The sequence below is a fragment of the Rhinichthys klamathensis genome, unplaced genomic scaffold, assembly GCF_029890125.1.
Source record: "Rhinichthys klamathensis goyatoka isolate OS25496 unplaced genomic scaffold, OSU_Roscu_1.1 h1tg000055l_1, whole genome shotgun sequence".
In the NCBI taxonomy this organism is placed as follows: domain Eukaryota; kingdom Metazoa; phylum Chordata; class Actinopteri; order Cypriniformes; family Leuciscidae; genus Rhinichthys; species Rhinichthys klamathensis.
In genome coordinates this window covers 7,007,234-7,025,001 of record NW_026606600.1, presented here as the reverse complement: position 1 = coordinate 7,025,001, position 17,768 = coordinate 7,007,234, and the positions used below count along the sequence as shown (strand labels likewise).

The following is a 17,768-nucleotide window of genomic DNA, read 5'->3' as shown; positions in this document are numbered from 1 at the left end:
AATCGGCCCGAGAACATGACGGGACGCTGAAGCGATGATGTCGTTTTATTTACGGGCGAGGCAGCCTCGCGCTCGCGGGCCACGTACCCCGGCAGGCCGGCACGAGCGGGCGAGTAGGTCAAATGACATCTTTTGATCAGAGCTGTCCAAAGAGATCAGAGGAGAGTGGCAGGTAATGGATACCCAGTGACACGCTGAATGGAGAGAGTCAGCGACTAGATGACTGCATGTCTCCCATTAGGAGCATCTCGCTCTCTCTATCTCGCTCATCTTTGCTTTGCAGGCCCACTCTGTGTATCTACATCCCCCTCCTTCTCGCTCTCTCTCTCTCTCTCTCTTCCAAGGCCTTCAGATTGACGTCTCGACGTAGTACCTAAATCAGTGGACTGCCACTGGCTAACACTCTGCATTATGGGTTGGAAAATGCCTATTATTTTGCTGCCTAACGTATCTGCCAAGTTCAGGGCTTGTGTACGTGGGAGAGACACAGTGACTTTTTTGGTTTCAAATCAGAGATTTTGTCTATTTTCTGTCTTTGTGTGTTTGCGGGAGGGATGGGTCACAATTGTCGCTTGTTGGATGACTTGTCCGTAAGTGAGGTGGACATTTTTTTTCTTAGGCATTTGGATATCTTTATTTTGATGTTTTTAGCACCGGTGCTTTAATTAGCATGCTAGGAACATGACACATTAAGCAGCACCGCTACAGTTACACACTCAGACAGACGTCTTTAGGCCGTTTTGCGCTGAGCGTCCCGTCATTGCATGTTTAATTAAAAGTAGTCTAACTATTTCAAATGCAAGAACTTGTATTATGTAAATGCCCTCTAACAACATGTTTCTTAAAGGGATAGTTCATCCAAAAATGATGTCATCATTCACTCACACTCATGTTCCAAACCTGTATGACTTCCGTTCTTCTGCAGAACATAACACAAGACATTTTGAAGAATCTTAAACTGTTTTGGTTACCACTGACTTCTTTTGTATAGACCATAAAAATAAATAACATTTATCTAAATATTTTCTGTTGTGTTCCACAGAAGAAAGAATGTAAATCATGACAGAATTTTCATTTTTGAATGAACTATCCTTTTCAGACCGATAAGCTAGTCATTCAGAGACCCATAGCCTAGTTCGATTTTTAAAATTCTTTTTTGTCACATGTTTTGTTTTCTATGCATGTTTTTTTTTTCCTTCTTCCTGCAGACACATAACCATGTTTATATTGTGGTGTTAATATGTGTTTTGTGAGTGTGTGTGTGGTAGTCGTGCCGAGTGAGGCCCTGGGGATCACAGCAAGGCAGATCTGTTCTCTCCCATTACCCAGCAACCCTCTCTAATGGGAGACTGACACACTCCTGTGATTCTGAGTGGGAGAGAGAGAGAGAGAGAGAGAGGGAGGGAAAGACACATTATGGGAGGGATTACTGAAAGAGGAAGAGGAACAACACAAGTCACCGAAAAAACCCGAGAGATTCTCAGTAAGACACACATGTAAACTCATTCAAAGACAATCGCCCCTCCCTCTCTCCGGCTCTCTTTCGGCCTCTTGGGAGTTCCTAGTGTTTGTGTAGATGTGTCTGACCTCCGGTTGCCCCGTGCTTTAGGAATGTGACTTCTCCAAGTGGAGCACATCTGAATAACAAAGGAAGGCGGGTGGATCATTTGCTGGAGATCATCTTCCTCCTGCTTTATAATTGTTTGTGGTGTCTGTTTGAGAGCTGCTTCAGACAACAGAGCCACACACACATTTGACTGATTATTAACTAACTAGAGTTCATATCTGGGCCCATATTTACAATATATTCAACCAGTCCAAAAAAAAAAATACAAATAAAATCAGTAAAGAATATTTATGCGTGTATATACGATTTTGACAAATGTACACATTTTATAAATTTGATCTAATCTTTGCACAGGTGAGCAGTAAATTCAGCATTTTTTCCGTACAGGAAACACCTGCTGCAGTCACAGATTTCTGTCTGTCCTCAAGAACGTTTACTCATCGTTCAGAGAACAGCCTTAGTAACCACTGATTTCTAGTGTGACATCCTTAAATATAGATCACAGATCTGATGGAGTTGGTTACACCTTGTCTACACGGGACGCAACCGTTGTCGCTCCGCTACAGCTAAAGGTTGTCTACTCTGGACGCGACAAAGGGGATTCGCCTTGTTATGTCGCATCCAGTGTAGACAACATCACTGATTATAATGGATTCTATCGTCCTTTGTCTTGTCGCACCGCTCGCGTCCGGCGTAGACGCGGTGTTACACATCATGTTTTTCACAAAAATATTAAGCAGCACAAATGTTTTCAACTTGGCTAATAATAGGAAATGTTTTTTGAGCACCAAATCAGCACATTAGAACGATTTCCGAAGGATCGTGTGACACTGAATACTAGAGACACGATGCTGAAAAATCAGCTTTGCATCACAGGAATAAATTACATTTTAAATATAATAAAATAAAAGTTATTTTAATTAATAATATTTCGGTAACACTTTACAATAATGTGCATTAGTTAACATTAGTTTATGTATTAGCTAACATGAACTAAAAATGAGCAATACATTTGTTACAGTATTTATTAATCTTTGTTAATGTTAGTAAATAAAAATACAGCTGTTCATTGTTTGTTCATGTTCAGTTCAGTAACTAATGTTAACAAATACAACCTTTGATTTTAATAATGTATTAGTAAACCTTGAAATTAATATTAACTAAGATTAATACATGCTGAAGAAGTGCAGTTCATTATTAGTTCATGTTAACTAAGGTAGTTAACTAATTTTAATTAATGAATGTTATTTGTAAAGTGTTACCAATATTTCACAATATTATTTTTTTAAATGCAGTCTTGGTGAGCATAAGAGACTTATTTTAAAAACATTAAAAAATATTACCGACCCCAAACTATAAAACAATTTTTTCCTAAAAAATGTGATTCATGTAGTAACATCTAAAATAAGATTTTAGATTTTATATATATATTTTTTAATTTAATTTAATGTGACTGAATAAAAAGTAGTACATTAGGTAGAAATATATATATTAGTTCACTAATATAATAAATAATATGATTTAACCTTCAACCCACATACTTTTAGATCTATAGGTAGCCCTATATGGAGATGATGAAGGTTGATTAGTAATTTCTAAGTGTTACTTTCATTAAGGCACAGGGATTTTTAAGAGTGGAAATTATTCACTGCATTTTGATGCAGTAGCCTACATCTTGCATTATTATTTATCATCCTGTTACTGCTTAGAAAATGATTTGCCTGTTTCTAATTTGTATTTGTTATTTGTAGTAGAGGACATGGGAATGATTGTTTGATGATGTGAGCCTTCTTAAAGGAGCAATTGTGGGCAAACCTTCAGAAGAAGCATTAGCCAGAATCGTAGGAGACATTCAGGGCGGACGTTAGTGTTCATTAGTAACTAATAGCATTTTGGAAGAGGTGGAGCGTGTTTTTACTCCTGAGAATGTCCATGCTGTGCTGTTTTAACCTCTCAGTTCAAATTTCTAAAGAGATAGATCCAAAAAGCACATGTAAGCTTTTTATTGGAGGAATCTCGCGAGGTTGCGGCTCCAGAGAGATTTTGTCAACACAACCGTATACATCACTGAAGTCAATGAATAAAGCATATTTCAGTTGAGCAGTTATTGTAATAATCATTGCTAAAACACGCTCATCAGAGGTTAAAGACCCCCTCTACGTTTCCTTAGCCAGGGGTTTCTAAATGCCTGCATCAGCACCGAGCCAGTTTCTGAATATAAATCAACTTTTTGTTTGTACGATATTGTGTTGCACACAGGATAATTTGTATGACTGAGCGCTCACGTGTGTGTTCGAGGCTGTCGAATCTTGATGCCGTGTAGGAGTGTTAACTCCAGTGGAGGTGCTATGGCAGCAGGGGGAAGTTCTGTTCTCCAGCGTGGTTACCGGTTGCTGTGCACATGCAGGGGGGGGAGAGCGGGGGTGTGTAAACATACACACACATACACACACTGTCAGGGGCTCTCCCGCTGAGTGGCATGAGCGGGCGATTAGCCGTGCTAGCGTCTGTGTTTACCAGCTCTCTCTCTCAGTTCTGCCAGCGCCGATGCACCTCCAGCCCTGTTTCTTTTCTTTAATCCACACCAGCTTGCTCTTTCTCTCGCTCTCTCTCACACTCTTCCACCACCTCATATTTCCACATTATTATAACAAAAGATGAGAGGTTTTTTTTAAAGGTTTTAAGTGCCTGTGATTCATTGTTAACATTTTTTCAAGGTTTTTGATATCACAGTAGCTATGATTCTTTCTTAAATTGAGCATGAAATAATCAAAATGAACTTGAATTTAATTTCTTAATGCATGTTCATGGTCTAATTGGGAATGATTCATGGAACATGTTATTTAAAAAAAAAAATAAGGTTAATCTTTAATAATTTAGCTTGTTTTAAACAACTTTATCTTTTTGCTGTTGTCATTCATATTTAACAAACTATCATTCAGTCTGTCTGCATTACAGTTTGTAATTATAGCTAAAATCCTACTCTATTTTTTCCCCCCAATTGAATGTCCTGTTTCACTTGGAAATGTGGAAGTAAAATTGGCTGACAATTCACATTTACTTTAAAGTAATATTTTGGGAATATTCTTCATAGTTTAATGTCCGTGTACTGCATCTGTGGCATGCATGCTGTCAGTTACTGCAGTCAATAATTTCAATAAATGCAAAACGTGTTTACAGCAATGCACTGGCAGTATAAGCCTAGCAGGCAAGTGTGCAGCATCACGAATAAACATTTAAAATATGCAGCTATCAACATTGCAATTAAAGTCACAGATGTTGTCCATAAACATTTAAGTTGTAAATAATCCAGAATATTCCTTTAATGTTTTCATAAATTATAATACCTCTGGTTCATCTGGTTGCAGAGACAATGCAGGGAAACAAAACTTGTTACAGTTACAGCCATGGTAACCATCACTTAGTAACAGCCATGCGTTCTATAAACAAAACACCAGTGATTCCATAGGTAGAACCCTCTTATCTGTGTCTGCCATTTTCTTTCTGGTTTTCTCTCCGTGTTACGCTCCTCTGTCCATCCAATCCATCTCAATGTGCCGTTTGTGGGCAGGGCAGGCCAGGCTGGTGAAAGTGGTCTCAGTGAGCTCTCTTTCTCTCCAGCTAGCCTTGGAGCAGGGCCTCCATCAGTCAGTAGGCCTGGTCGATGGGGCGTCTCTCTGGAATCGATGGCACGCCTGTCTGCTTCGTCCATCCTTCTCTCTCTTCCTCTGCTGTCCAGCCGTGCCCTCTCGCCCACCCCGGTGCTGGACACACACACTTACATCTCCTCTAGCGTACACATGCATGCATACACGTCTGGCCTCCCCACCAATTTGTCTGTGCATGTCAAATTGCAATAATTAAGCATTATTGATCTCAGATTCAATTAACTTCATTAACGCGGGTCAGGATAGCCGAGGAGAGATGGAGGGGAGGTGAGGAAAGGAGCGAGGGCGGAGAACGATAGGAAAGAGGAGAAGAGAAGTGGATTGGTGCTATCTCATATTCTCCAGCCGCACACAGACAGCCTGTCTGCTTAAGGCTACAAACCATTTTCCTCCTAATGATATCACATTGCAGATAGTGGCATATTAGAGAGAGATACCTCCCATTATAAATGTGGGCTTTAGGGGCTATATATAGCAGCTTTAATTACCAACTACTTACTCTTTCACTCTCTCCAGCTCATTCGCACACCCAGAAGTATTGGACCGGGCTGCCGACTTCAACTTCTGTCTGTATAAATGAGGTTCAATTCCAAACAAGAACAAATGGAAGCACCTTGAGGGGTGTTAACTTGGTTCACATGCATGTATAGATCTACATTATTATGTATATAGGATGAAACGCACTAAAAGCAGATGACTCTTTACATTTTGCATTTACATTGTTTTACTTGTAAAAAAGTTTCCACAAATATTAAACAGCACAACTGTTTTCAACATTGATAATTATAGAATGTTTCTTGAGCAGAAATTTAGCATATAAGAATGATTTCTGATGGATCATATGACCCTGAAGACTGGAGTAATGGCTGCTCAAAATGTAAAATATATTAAAATAGGACAAAAAATGTAAAATATTTTACAGTGTTACTGATTACTGATTTACTGACTTATTTAAAAAATATTTAACTCGTACATTAGTGGCGTGTTATATTCACATTATACTGGCCATATAGATGGAAAACCCATCCTAGATCCTAGTGGACAGAGTAAAGAGATTTTGTCACATTCAATACATTTGACTTTTACTTCTGGTTGACAGTAGACATTTTATTTTAATTAAAAATGGCACCTTAGTTCTTGAAATCAAACAATATAGTCACACATGGTTGTGAAAAAGAGTCATATTTGCATAGTTAACATTTAATCTTGTTCCTTTGATAAAAGGGCTTGCGGATTAGTTTTTTTAATGTTATATGAATTAAGGTTTTCCACTTACTCTGATTTTTTTAAAGACAGTATGTGCTCTAATAATCCAGACCCAGACGTCCCTTTAAATTTGCAAGGTTACACTCTCCAGTCCCTTAGAAAACAGCATTCTCTGCTGGTCATCTCCCTGGATGTCTGAGTGTAAATTAGATCAAGCTCTTTTTCCAATCTGATGCCAAATCATTGGGAGGTCATTCTCATTTTACCCCCACCTTACCACTCTTGGATTCAAGCATCCTGTTTTCTAATTAAAACAGCACCTGTGTGGTGTGGGTAGGCCTGGACCACAGCACTGGCTTCTGAAGGTCCAGGGATGAAATCTCAATATTGTTCCCAGCCAGATCACACAGACTTGTAGGTACACTGGGGGCTTAGGAACCTGGAATACAGCCAGGACATGCACCAACACTCGGGATGTGTGTCGCAGATTGTTGGGTCTCTCTCTCGTTAGCCCCTGCCTCTGCTTTCTACTCGTCTTTCTCCATCCCTCTCATGTTACCTTGGGGCTTACGGCTGATTGTTGTGATGTCAAGCAGTGCTAATTCTGTGTTTGGTGTCGGAATAATGAATTTTGAAAAAAAAAACACAATATACTGAACGTACACACTTCTCCTCAGATTTGCTGCAGGGAGTACGCCTACTCACTGGCAATACTCACTTTGTGCATATAGTCAAGTTCAGGTCAAGGTTACAGTGAGACAGGTTTGCTTGTACTTGAAGTGATGAGCAAACTCTCTCTCTCTCTCTCTCTCTCTCTCTCTCTCTCTCTCTCTCTCTCTCTCTCTCTCTCTCTCTCTCTCTCTCTCTCTCTCTCTCTCTCTCTCATCCTCTCTCTCTCTCTCTCTCTCTCTCTCTCGCTCTCTCTCTCTCGCTCTCTCTCTCTCTCCCCCATTGGCACACTCACCCTCCTTTTTAACTTTAATTACCAGCTAATCATTTTGTGTAATTATGTTCAAGGTTGACCTTACATTTTACATATAGTGGTTTAGTGGGAGCTAAAAATTTCATGCTAAAATCACCACCTTTCTGTGCGTGTGTGTGTGTGCGTGTGTGCATGTGTATGTGTGTTGTAATCATTGAGAGGAGGTTTAAAGTGTATGTATTTGAAGGAATTGGGTTTTTACCTTGCTATTTGGCCTTGATGTAAAGCTCAGCTTCTCCTGCTTCCTGAACGAAGGCATTGTTCTCTTAAACAGCTGTCGTTTTGGCTGATTCAGAACAGATGGCTGTGTGTAAGCGTGTGCATGTGAGTTTGTGTGTGCTGCACGATCACAGTTGGTTGTGATTTGTGTAGGGGGTGATTCGATTTCACAGACTGACTGTGATGTGTGTGAGAAGATGGATCCTAATAATAATGCTGTAAAAAATCACTATTGAATGCTCTTTTCCTTTGTTATTCTGCCTACTTGGAATAAAGTTCTGTTGAAACTACTTGTTTAGTTTCTTAATATTGTCCCCTTAATTTCAGATTCAAACATTCTCTCTCTCTCTCTCTCTCTCTCTCTCTCTCTCTCTCTCTCTCTCTCTCTCTCTCTCTCTCTCTCTCTCTCTCTCTCTCTCTCTCTCTCTCTCTCTCTCTCTCTCTCTCTCTCTCTCTCTCTCTCTCTCTCTCTCTCTCTCTCTCACACACACACACACAGAAATTAGTAATATTCAGAAAATGAAATAGCTGACCATTTGATATCTATGGTTTAAATCCTATTACATAATTTTTGTGGATTTATCAGTTTAGATTTTTTTATTTTAATTAAAAATGATTAATTATAAATAATAATAATATGACTACATTACAAAAAAAACAATTCAGTCCTGTTAAGGGTTATTGCAACAGCACAGAATGCCTGAAGCCACGAGGTACGCACATTACAAATACAAACTAAAAAAGGGTTTTTGCCAGTCCCTTGACATCATTCTGCCAAGGACTACAAAATGTCTGTCCTCATGTTTATGGCATTCTTTTTACTTTTTTGTTGTTGTTACACAACCATCATAGCTGCATCGCAGCAGTGTTGTCTTGTTAAGATTAAATGAAATCTCTTTACTAACCTAAAAAGATTATGTTTTTAAGGGGATGATTCATAAAATTCTAATTATATGCAGTCTTTGTTGAGGAAACCCATGAATGTTCCTTGTATACAAATTGACATTGTATTTAGAATTAAATCTAAATGCTGTGTGTTGAAGTTTTAGCATGACTAGTTTGACTTTTGTGGTATTTAGACATGATTGAATGTGTTCACAGAAAACCAGTGTGTCCAATGGAGTGTCCTCTTTCTCCATTGTTTACATACCTGGTCAAAAGCGTGATAAACTGACACAGTTAGGAATGCATGGAATTATTTAAATGCATTGCATTTCTCTCTGTGTCTCTTTCTCTTTTTTTGCCTTTTATTCTGCATCACTTGCACTGGAATTAAAAATAGTATATTTTAGTTTCTTATCTTTTAGGCTGGCGTGCACAAAACATGACCATGTTTTTCTTGAGCATTTGCGTTCTCCAGGCTAAACTGTAAATAATAACTTTCAACTTTATAATCTTAATTGACACAAATGTGTTTGGTGCAGGGATTTTTATGTAGGAAGCATTGTACATACATACAATATTTTTTATTTACAAGCAGGCAACCCTTTGCTGTGTAATGAGAATGCTTTCTTAATTTAAATGGTGAGTGTGTCTGTTTGGGAATGCATTAGGTGCTGCTGAAGAAGCGTAAGACATATTAATTGACAGACAGGAACTGCTGTCTCTGAGGTTGATACAAGTAATTTATTACTTTAGAAACGAATGCCACCTCCAGAATGTGCTTCATTAATTTCAAATTTAGTTTTAATTTCAAGCTGTTGCCCCTTGAGAAGAATAAGGTGGCAACTTCGGTTTGAAGAGTCATTTTTTCCGTTCTTTTAACGTCTCTCTATTTTTGCTGCACTTTCTTTTCAGAAAGGAAAAGAGAAACATAACTTCATTCCATGTGGCAATGTAATGCAATTGGAAATCAGAGAAAGCATTACTGCAACACTTTATAATATAAAAAATTCTGACCGATTGTTTTTCACTACTGGAGAAAACACACTGATGCTTGACATTTCATCAGCTGTCTATCCTCCATACAAGGCATTGTAGGAATGCAGTGTGTTAAATCTTCATTTGGACAATGTGATAACATATTTTCTTTTTGTTTCTTTTTTTTTTTTACCTGTAGCATATGTGCCAGAAGAGCTAAAGGAGGGTGCCTTACTCGATGAGGATGTTGAGGGAGAGGATTCAGCTTTGGAGGAGGAACCTGCCATGAAGTATGTGTGCCAGGACAAAGACTTACTCCTTAAAGACAGGCCAGGCTTTCATGACTCTCCACCAGCCGATTTCTCCAGCCATGAGATGGACAGCGAGTCACACCTGAGTGAATCCAGTGACCGCATGTCAGACTTTGAGAGTGCCTCAGTGAAGAACGAAGAAGATATCTCAGCCAAGGAGCCCCTCACCTCTCTTTCTTCAACTTCATCAATGATGATGACGACAACAGCCACACCAATCAGTGAGGAGGTGACACAATTAGGGCCAGACAGCCTGGAGCAGATGAAAGCTATCTACACTAGTTTCCTGACCAACTCTTACTGGTCATCGCTGAACTTGAATGTGTCTCAGCAACCAGCAGAAAAGCCCCCACGTAGCCACAGTAGTAGCAGCAGCAGTAGTAGCAGCAGCAGTAGCTGTGGTAGTGGTGGTTACGACTGGCACCAGACAGCCATTGCAAAGACCTTGCAGAATGTTTCACAGAACCAGAGTAGACTGATGCACCCAGCCTCTGAGCCAAACCTTTTCAGTACTGTGCAGCTTTATCGGCAGAGCACCAAACTGTATGGCTCCATCTTCACTGGTGCAAGCAAGTTCCGGTGCAAAGACTGCAGTGCCGCCTATGATACTCTGGTCGATCTCACGGTGCACATGAACGAGACGGGCCACTACCGGGATGACAACCATGAGACAGACAGTGAAGGTACCAAGCGCTGGTCAAAGCCTCGCAAGCGTTCCCTCCTGGAGATGGAAGGAAAAGAGGATGCCCAGAAAGTTCTTAAGTGCATGTACTGTGGACATTCCTTTGAGTCACTGCAGGACCTTAGTGTTCACATGATCAAGACGAAACACTACCAGAAAGTGCCTCTTAAGGAACCTGTAACTCCTGTGGCAGCCAAGATTATCTCCTCAGCTCGTAAAAGAGCCCCTATTGAGCTAGAACTCCCCAGCTCACCAGATTCCAATGGCGGCACCCCCAAGCCTTCTTTATCTGACACCAATGACCTTCTGCAAAAGACCCCCAATCCCTACATCACACCCAACAATCGGTATGGACACCAGAACGGTGCTAGTTATGCGTGGCAGTTTGAGTCACGGAAATCCCAGATCCTGAAATGCATGGAGTGTGGAAGCTCGCATGACACACTGCAGGAGCTGACGGCCCATATGATGGTTACAGGACACTTCATCAAGGTCACTAACTCTGCCATCAAGAAAGGCAAACCTATCATGGAGTCGATGTCCATAACGGCTCCTAACACAATACCTACCAATGAAGAAAAGGTACAGTCAGTGCCACTGGCTGCCACCGCATTTTCTCCACCACCACCTGCACCTCCTCCCCCTTGTATCTCCCCTGCCATCACACCCATGGAGATTAAAAAAGAGGAGAAGGAAGTGGAGTGTACCAAGGAGACAAATAATAGCAAAGACAAGAAGGCAACAGAAAGTGAAACCGACGAGAAGTTTGAAGTTTCATCCAAATATCCATATTTGACTGAGGAAGATCTTGAAGAAAGCCCTAAGGGGGGGTTTGACATATTGAAGTCTCTTGAGAATACAGTAACATCTGCCATCAACAAAGCACAGAATGGCACACCCAGCTGGGGAGGCTACCCCAGTATTCACGCTGCCTACCAGCTTCCAAACATTATGAAACTGTCCCTGCGCAACTCAGGGAAAAGTTCTCCTCTGAAGTATATGTTTTCTGGAGAAGAGATTCTGTCTCCTACCAAAAGCCAACCTCTTATTTCTCCACCTAGTTGCCAAACATCCCCTTTGCCCAAAAACAACTTCCATGCCATGGAGGAGCTAGTCAAAAAAGTCACAGAAAAAGTGGCCAAAGTAGAGGAGAAAATGAGGGATCCTGGAGCCAGGTCCTCACCACTTAGACGAACCACACCTTCTCCTTGCAGTAGCGATGCAGGCGAATCTGCCAGAGGGGAGTCCCCCAAGGAAAGGAGAGGAGCCAAAACCCCTGAGACTAATGGGGGTGGAAATACTCACAAAGATTCAAATGGTGATGCTCTCACAAAAGAGTCTCTGGAGAATGGCACTGACCATGTTGTCAAAACCTCTGTGTCTACCTTATGCAGCAGCACTGCTATTATAACTGACCATCCTCCAGAGCAGCCATTTGTCAACCCTTTAAGTGCGCTTCAGTCTGTCATGAATGTTCACCTAGGCAAAGCTGCCAAACCTGCCCTGCCATCTCTTGATCCCATGAGCATGCTCTTCAAGATGAGCAACAGCCTGGCAGAGAAGGCAGCTGTAGCTGCATCCACTCCATCTCAGACCAAAAAAACCAATGAGCATCTAGACCGCTATTTCTACCACATCAACAATGACCAGCCTATTGATCTGACCAAAGGCAAGAGCGATAAGAGCAATTCCTTGGGATCTGCTGCCCTGTCCTCCTCCACCTCCACTCCCACCTCAATTTCACCATCATCAACCATCACCATGGCCAAAGCCTCATCTGCTGTGGTTTCCTTCATGTCCAACTCACCTCTGCGAGAAAATGCCCTTTCCGACATCTCTGATATGCTGCGCAACCTAACAGAGAGCCATGCGTCTAAATCCTCAACACCAACGAGTCTTTCAGAGCGCTCGGATATAGATGGATCGACTCCAGAGGAATCAGAGGAGATCTCTCCCGCTCAGAAACGAAAGGGCCGGCAGTCCAACTGGAATCCTCAGCATCTACTTATCCTTCAGGCACAGTTTGCCTCCAGTTTGCGGCAAACAGGCGATGGCAAGTACATTATGTCGGACCTCAGTCCACAGGAGCGCATGCATATTTCTCGCTTTACTGGCCTCTCAATGACCACCATCAGTCACTGGCTGGCCAACGTCAAATACCAGCTGAGGCGGACAGGTGGCACAAAGTTCTTGAAAAATCTAGACTCTGGCCACCCTGTCTTCTTCTGCAGTGACTGTGCATCACAAATCCGTTCCCCCTCTACCTATGTCAGCCATCTTGAATCACATCTGGGCTTCCGGCTCAGGGACCTGGCTAAGTTGTCTGGAGAGCATCTTATTAGCCAGATCTCACGCCACACCAAGGGGCTCTCTGAGAAACTGCTTTCAGCCCAAGTGCATTCTTTGGCCCATTCGATCCCCAACCCCAGTCCTCATTCTCTTTCCCCCTCCCCTTCCCCAGATGAGGAGGCAAATGGCACCTCATATCAGTGTAAACTGTGTAACCGGACTTTTGCCAGCAAGCACGCTGTCAAGCTCCATCTGAGTAAGACCCATGGTAAATCCCCTGAGGACCATCTTATGTATGTTAGTGAACTTGAGAAACCTTAGCGATGGCCAAGGACAAAAACTCTGTCTCTCATCTCTTTATCTCCTGTCCTTTTTTTCAAGCCTTCTGACTAACATTTCTTAAGGAAAAAGAAAGAACTGCAAGTAATTAACGAAGAACTAACTGCACATAGATGCCAAAAAAACTGCTGTTTAGTTTTGGCACATCATTTGGAGTTTTCCTCTGGGGAACACTCATTTGGCCCTAGAGACATTAATTTTCAGCATTTTTAGTTCACAATGGAAAACAGAGAAAATTATGACAATTGATAATTTTCTAACTGTGCAGTGCTGAGTGAAGAGGTCACTGGTAAAATATGAAGGTAAATAAAAAAGACTTAAAATGAAGTTGTATGTATTTGAAAGTTGTGTAAATTGATTTTTTTTTTTTTTTTTTGGCATCCTTGAGATGCAGTAAGCTGCATGCATTAATGAAATGGTTTAGTTCAATATTTGATAACTAAATCTGGGCTTTTCTTTCTCTCTCTTTACTTCTCTCTTCTGCTTTTTTTTTTTTTTTTTTTTTACGTGACCTAAGTATGCTGGTGTCAGCAGAAAAATTTTTAACCCTCTGAGTACGCCTAAATACTTCTATATTTACAATCCCCCTCCAAAAGTAAACATATATATATATATATATAAAGAGATAAATTAGAGATTGGAAATCAAGTTGATATCTATTTGAGTGGGAAAATTCAAGGGTATTTTGTCTACCCATTAAAAGTTACATCATCTGATATATCACCTCTTATACAGGTTGCGGTGCATAAATATATGTGAATCCAAAATAGCAGTTTTTTAGTTTGCTCAAATCAGGGGCCTTTATGAATTCAGGTCAGTGTAAAAATGTGTACATAAATACATAAACTAATTTCTGTCTAAATTATGCATCATTTTATATTTTTTAATTTAAGATGAGTATGACTATCTACTGGTGCACAATATATGAAGACATTAATGAAATTGTTTTGCACAATAGTTTTATAAATATGTTATTTAATCAGAAGATATGAAAATGAGAAGAAAAAAGAAATCACATTTTATTTCCACCTCGTGCTCAAAGGGTTAAACTTCTTGTACAAGACAGTACTTGTTCCATCATTTCACTTAAATGGTTGTATAAAAAGATGCTACTTTATAATGTAAGGAGGAATTCCACAATGTAACCTTTTATTTATAAACACTCTTGTTTGTTGTTTCATATTGTAGAATGCCTTTTTGATTGGTATCTTTTATTTTGTTGTTCTGTCTAATTATTCCTCCATAAAATCACATTGCAGCTTCATAATTTTTGGGGATATGAAAGGTAACCATGGTTACCTTACCTCCAATTGACAGTTCTGCTACGTTTTGGCAGTTAATTTACTGAAGTAACTGACAGCTGCCAGTGAATGGAAATCGTATGTGTAAAATATTGGCATGTTAACAGCACAGGCACTGTTATGCATTCTGTGCTGTTTCTTTTTTTGTTGTTGTTGACAATGAAGCTCTCATTATATGACTTCATATAACCTTTTTTCTACTGCAGCATTAAATTGAAATTGTTTTGGTTTTTTGCAATAACTTGATGTGTCATGGCTCACAAGTCTGTCGGGCGCCGGGGGATAAGAAATGAGCAGATTAAAGAGAACTGCTGTCAGTTAAATAGCAGTCGACAAGTGTGTGAAAATATGTTTGTGTGGCGGTAAGGGTAGACCACCGGACCTCTGACAGGCATGAGCATTTTAAAATCAGCCGTGTGTGTGTGTGTGTGTGTGTGTGTGTGTGTGTGTGTGTGTGTGTGTGTCTGTGTGTGTGCACATAGACCTTTGCTGCTGGTCTCACAAACATTAAGTGTTTATCTCTGATGCGGCAGACTTTAGTGGTGTCATATATTTTTGGCAGATCTATCCCATCACTCCTCTCATCTAATTCCCTGCCTGGTGACACATCGGCTCACAACGTCTCCTAATATGGTTTAACTAGGGAAGCATCAGGCGGTGTGAAGAGCGATGCGCCATTCCCTATCTACAAAGGAATGTAGCAGATAATTGCTTTGGCATTAACTGTCTCTTTTTCACCATTTTCACTGTTGTAATTAGCTCAGGTTCCCATTTAGCAGGGACAATTTTGTTTGGGCCTCATCCAGGATGACAACAGAATCGCATTTAGAGTTTGACTACAAAATTCTGAACTGAAAGAAAATGTAAATGACATACTGTATGTGCTGATTCCTGGCTTGGTGTTTGTGTATGTGTGTGAAAGAACCTTTCTTAACAGATCAGTGGAAGTAGGGGCATATATAAGAAATACCTCATAATGGTGGGACACTTTCTCAAAAATGTTTTACTCTGTTTGGTTACTGAATATGTTCCTCGTCAGATCTGTCAGAGAGCATTCAGCATGCGCACGCGCATACTCAAAGACGCCAGGAGCCAGGTAGAGGGGACATCATGTGTGGTGACAAGGTGCTGCTGTGTGTGAAAATGCCAGCCTTCACAAGCTACCCTGAAGTCTGGCGCCATATTTAAGGTGCTCATTAGGCGCAAAGAAAATGTGCGTGAAATTGAAAGCCATTTTCTCTCCTCTCTCCCAGCCTGGTGAGCTACCAAACTTAGGGTTATTAAGGTTGAAAACAACTATACATGGAGACATTTAACTATCAAGAAATGCCTACACACTCCCACACAGTCAAATAAACAATATCCCACTCCACCCTGATACTAATGGCATCTTTTTAAAGTTACTCGAGCTTTAAATGATATCCGTGTACAGGACACTGTGTATGCTGTATCGGTCTCGAGATTGCGTTGCGCTTTGAATTTGACCCAGTTCACGACGGGGAGTAAACAAATTGTAAACAGACATGCACAGCCAAAGGTATGTTTGTGTAGAAAAAATCCCTCATAATTGCTTTGTGCCTAAATACCTCAACAATGAGTATATTTCCCAGGATGTGAGGAGCGTAATTGGTCTGTATACATAATCTGCTCAGAATGAGAGGTTTACGTGTGCAGGAGCGAACAACACATTGGAGGCTTTATCTCCGTTCCGCCACTACAAAAGACCAGAGTGTCTAAAGCTCAGTGAAACTCTCGAACCAGCCCTCTCCAACACAAATGAGTGGTGTGTTGTCATGCTATTGAGCTAACTGAGGGACTTCATGTATTGCTGGACTTTTCAGATAAACGAAATTGCGGATTACGCATGGCGTGTGTTCGCACTATCACAAACAAACATGCGCAGACAGTTTTCAGTAGGCCTTTACAATAAGCGGGCACTGGCGCGTCTAGCCACAGCAAATTACAATGACGCAGGCAACATCCATCCACTCTTCCACAATCGGGCCTGATTGATTCACTGCTGAGCTGACCCAAGTCTTCACTTTGTCTGTGGATGCCTTTGAGGCGAGCTGTCTCTCTTAACCTGTGTAATTTACATGCACTGTAATTCACTCACCATCTGCAATCTCACCTTGCAAGCACTCCCATTACAAATGCTAATTTAGAGCACCTTATAAATTCTCTCAATCACACGCTCGTGCGCTAACAATATACACGCATGGAAAAAATGGATGTTAGCACAAGAAAAACCCCTCCTTTAAATCATGGGCGTGTCCCAATGACCCCAACATTACCCCAAAGAGTAATGGAAAGAAAGAACAGGAGGCGTCGTAGCGTTTTGTAATGCACCACCATTGATCTTCCAGCTGTCACGTTCCCAAAGTATCTTAAAATAATGCGTGTGATGAATGTGCGATTTCCCTAATTTACGGGGCCTTGGTGTGCTCCCGGCTACGTGCAGGATAGAAATCTTAAACGGTTCTTTGCACAACAAGAAATCAATATGCCACACATATTAGGGAACTAGGAGTCGGAGAGTTTAATGCATACTTAAAAGCATTAAACGCACACCTGTAGTCTCGGAATCATCTCACATACATGGTTGTGTGTATGTGTTTGTCATTTATACCTCTTGTCTCCAAGAGCCGGTTGGCTGTCAGTGGCTCAGTAAGATGACAAAGGGCATAATGGCGTTGTGCAGCAGTGTGCCATTACAAATGTGATCACCAATCACTCGAGACACAACACACTCCACGCAGGAAAAGGTAATAAGGTCTCAGTGAGCGCACACTCACTCCCTCCTAACCCGCTCACATTCCCACGTGGGCCTGCACGTCTATGAAACAAACATACCGGGGGGAAGAATTATCTACAGTGCAAAAGCAGTTAGTTGCTACAATACAGATGCACACATACGCTGAAGTATTCATCACAAACAGCAGACGTTAAAGCCCACCAACACAGATGAATGAAAAAAGCCACTATAAAATGCATATAAAAGACACTGAGGGTGAATCTTTTAGCACATGTAACACAATAAAATCTGTCTGAGATGGTTGGGAGTTGCTGATGCCTGCACCATGTTTTCATTTATATACTAATTCATTTTAATTTGCCTTCAAAACAGCATTACTTCTGTTTGCACTGCACCTATGCCCTAGAGACAAACTGAAATTGTTCATTTTTAATGTTGCCATTCTCAGTACAGTGTGTTCATGGTATTTAGATGCCACGAAGCTGTTATTAGGCTAAATGTTGTGTGAATCAGAATGCTCTTAAGAGAATAAGAATGAAATGAAATTAAAATGTTATAGGTCAGGCAAAGAAAAATAGATATCTGTATG

The 17,768-nt window shown here is 40.9% G+C and overlaps 1 protein-coding gene across 3 annotated transcripts in view; it reads left to right on the top strand.

The window, feature by feature from the left end:
- tshz3b (teashirt zinc finger homeobox 3b) overlaps nucleotides 1-14,665 on the top strand; it is a 38,677-nt gene extending 24,012 nt beyond the window's left edge. For all 3 annotated transcript variants that reach the window (XM_056248496.1, XM_056248497.1, XM_056248495.1), the window contains one exon: nucleotides 9,702-14,665. In XM_056248496.1, the coding sequence (XP_056104471.1) occupies nucleotides 9,702-13,105 (3,404 nt within the window). In that variant the 3' untranslated portion in view covers nucleotides 13,106-14,665. The remainder of the gene's footprint in view (nucleotides 1-9,701) is intronic.
- The last annotated feature ends 3,103 nt before the right edge of the window (nucleotides 14,666-17,768 follow it).